The following is a 3696-nucleotide window of genomic DNA, read 5'->3' as shown; positions in this document are numbered from 1 at the left end:
AGAGATAGCCCGCGAGCGTCTCTTCTACCTGGGGCATCATCATATAGCCCCGTGCCTGTGAGTCCACGATAGTCGAATAAATCGACGTCGAGGGCACAAAGACACGGGACGAATAGGGGCTTACTCCATGAACGAGCTAGCTCGTCATGGAGATCGCCAAAGAAGGGGAGAGACCGTCGCTGAGGTCCCTCCCCCCGGCCACCTGACAGAAATCTGTCATCCAGCTTCGAGCGTTTGAGGGTCTCTTGCTCCTGCGGCCAGTCTAGTTTTAGCCGATCAACCGCTCGAGTTACCACCCCGAGTAACTCCTCATACGCTTTGTCGTCGCGAGAGGAGCGCTCAGAGGTGGCGCTCTCGAGGTCAATCTCTGCAGAAGCAAGAGAGGAAGTGTCCTCCGCCCGTTCTGAAGAAGCGCCGGGGCGCGCTTCAGAAACGGACGCAAGGACCTCCTGATCCGGCGAGATCGCGAGAGAAAGAGGCGTGCCCGTCTCACGCGCCTCAGCCAGATCAACACGCGACCCCCAGGACTGCAGCGAGGAGCGGCGGCTCGCTCTTCTTTGAAAAAGCGAGCCGCGCACGAAGCACTTTGATCGGTAACTGATCGCAGTGCTCGCACTCTCCCTCGAGCCCGAGGGCAGCGTGTTCTTCCCCCAAACACTCGAAGCAAAAACCATGAGGATCATCCTCCGAGATGAGCCTTATGCAGGAGGCACGCATCTCCTTTCTGACTCCATCATGATCTTTTTTCTTTTTTTTTTCTCTTTACTTCACTTTACTTTGTTTTTTTTGTTTTTTTTTATAAGACGCTGCAAAACAGCACACACACACACAAAACGGTCCTTGAAGACAAAGAAAACCTGCAGGTGTGTTCGATTCACATCTATTTATAACCCGCAGGTGCACGTAATCAGTTACGTCACCTACCGAGGTTATTTAAGCCAATTCTTGGCGTGTTTGACACACAATCTTCACAACCGGTCGAACAAAGAATGTTCTCATTAGCGTATTGATACGCAGCATCGAGTGTAGCTTTTGGTAGGGAACAACTAATTTACCATGGTTAACACTCTCTCTTTTGTCTTGCTTCCTTTTACCATTGTTAACACTACAGGAACATTATTTCAACCATAATATTTGTAGCAAAATCCATGGTAATAATAATTAATACTACTACTACTACTACTACTACTAATTATTATTATTATTATTACTATTATTATTATTATTATTATTATACACTTTAGTACTTATGTAACCTTTGTACCGTATCTACCCTTAATGCGTGTGTACTATGGTACCAGTATGCTCCCTGGCTTTTAGGGGTAAAGAAAGGTGCACCTTCGAGGTTACAGCCCAGTAAAGAGCTAAAATACAACATTTTATTTCTGACAGTGTTATCAAAAAAAAAAAAAAAAAAAAATGCTTATGAAATGTTTAAAACACATGACTGTCAAATATAATGTTAAGTAAGTATAATTACTGATTTTATTCTTTAAATAATTTAAAAGATCAGTTTAGTTTAGAGGTATCAGTACAGTATTGATATCGACGATACTTGGCTTGAATTCTGAGCTCAAGCTGAGCCTCGGGTTCGAGTCTCCATTAAGGACAGCAAGCCAAGGTTAATGTTTACCATTGCCCATCAGGACTGGATGAGCAGGCAAACTCGTGAAAAAGTCTTTATGATGTAAATACTGTATGCTCTGATTGTGACCATATTTGTGTTGTACTCGAAATGTTAAATTTAACATGCTGTTGTGAATATATATGGATTTAATCAATCAAAATTAAACTAAACTGTTATTGATTAGATGGAAGAACATGTTTTACCAACTAAATACCCAAATTCTTTAGTCTTTAGTCTGTACTTCCGATCAAATCTGATAACTGTAACACATTTCAGCTCAGTACTGTTTAACGCTGGGTCCAGAATTAGTCAACAAGTTAACCAGACACATACACACACTCATATAACACAATTGTCATCTGATATTTCCTTGGGTGAAATTCACAAAGTAGTTTGGTTTACTCCTTTAATCTGGAAAACATCAGCGAACACTGTTGTCTCCTTTTGCTGCATCGCAGTAAGAAAATAATCTTGTGTTGAACAGCACAACATGAAGTGGTTGATGACTGAAGATCTGTAAATGATAAAATATTTTATACAGAAACATGTGATCAGGATCATGAGAAACTCTTCCTGACTGAATCTGTCAGGATTCTTCTGTTAGCTCTCTGTATTTTATTTACTAGCAGTAGTTAAAATGCTGGACCTTCTGTCAACTTTTTTGATTGATGATGATCTTTGCCTCTTGTTCTGACGGGTTTGACCCAGTGACCCTGGGCCACCAACGCTGTGTTCACCTTTGATCTTGTAATAATCTCCGGTTGTCTATATGACATGGTTTCAGTGTATGTGGAATCCCATCATTGCTCCATGATCTCCGGGGGTGTAATATGAACACTGACATGTCAAACTTGAATAATCTACAGGCTCTTTTTGTATCAGTTCACATCCAGGGAATCTGTTGAGCACATGTCTGCCTCATTTCATCTCTTGGTCACTCTACAGTCACGTGAGAGAAGAAGGTATCGCTGAATCTAATGACAATATCAAAACAATTTGAGGCAAACAAGGAAAACAAGGATTCTCTCGCTCTGAATCTGCTGGAGCGACATCATCAGCATACAGGAGTGTCCAGGGTTGTGGTCTCTGGATATCAGCCGTCACCGTGTCCATGCGGAGGATGAAATAATGGCTCTTTGCACTACAGACCCTGCAGATAAAATCCAAGTGGTGTGTGTACAGTTCAGAAGCAGCCCGTTCTGTTTTATTATTAGGTGAAACAGAAAAGAAACATATACATATTTTACAGAATTTTAAAACACTAACAAACATTTCTGTCTCAGAGTTAAGAACTAAATGAATAATATGATCCCTTCATAAAGAGAGGGGAGTCTGTAGGGCACATGATCAGCAGGCCTCATTCATTCATCCTGATGTGTTTCCTTCACTCTGGTTGTGATCCTCTCACGCCCTCTGCTGTCCAAACCTGCTCTCTGTGTGAGAAACCACTGAACACATGCATCTGTCTCCAGCAGGGGGCGCTTCACATTTCACAACATCACAGTGACTTTGGTTTCATTCTTCATCTCACTGAGACTTGAAAATATTTACTGTATTAAAACACAATGAAAGGAAAGCAATTAAGAATTATTGTTAATAATATAAATCCTGAATTGAATGTCCCTGACTGCACCTCTTCAAATTTTGACAAAAAAGGACATGAATTGCCCCATAGGTTTGCACACGTCTCTCAAACACAAACCAGGAAACTGCCTCGCCTTTTCTGGTAAGAGAAAGTGAAAGTGAAGTGCTGTCGACGGACACTCAGTCTCTGTTTGGACACGATGGCAGAAGCCAGTATTCCAGTGGCTCAGGATCAGTTCACGTGTCCAGTGTGTCTGGATCTGCTGAAGGATCCAGTGACGACTGCCTGTGGACACAGTTACTGTAAGAGCTGCATTACAGACTGCTGGAATGAGGAGGATCAGAAGGGAGTCTACAGCTGCCCTCAGTGCAGACAGACCTTCAGTCCCAGACCTGCTGTAGCTACAAATGTACTGCTGGCTGAAATGCTGGAGAAACTGAAGATCACGAGACTCCGAACTGCTGGATCTGAAGATGTGCGGTGT

General features: G+C 42.7%; 1 protein-coding gene across 1 annotated transcript; it reads left to right on the top strand.

Moving 5' to 3' along the window:
* Positions 1-3363: 3363 nt before the first annotated feature.
* Positions 3364-3689, top strand: LOC127159402 (E3 ubiquitin-protein ligase TRIM11-like; the record flags this gene model as incomplete). The annotated part of the gene is made up of 1 exon (XM_051102239.1): positions 3364-3689. A coding segment is annotated over exon 1 (278 nt), but the record flags the coding sequence as incomplete, so codon positions are not given.
* Positions 3690-3696: the final 7 nt, after the last annotated feature.

Source organism: Labeo rohita, unplaced genomic scaffold, assembly GCF_022985175.1.
Source record: "Labeo rohita strain BAU-BD-2019 unplaced genomic scaffold, IGBB_LRoh.1.0 scaffold_2133, whole genome shotgun sequence".
Lineage (NCBI taxonomy): Eukaryota > Metazoa > Chordata > Actinopteri > Cypriniformes > Cyprinidae > Labeo > Labeo rohita.
The sequence above is the reverse complement of the archived record's forward strand: the minus strand, read 5'-3'. Positions and strand labels throughout refer to the sequence as shown.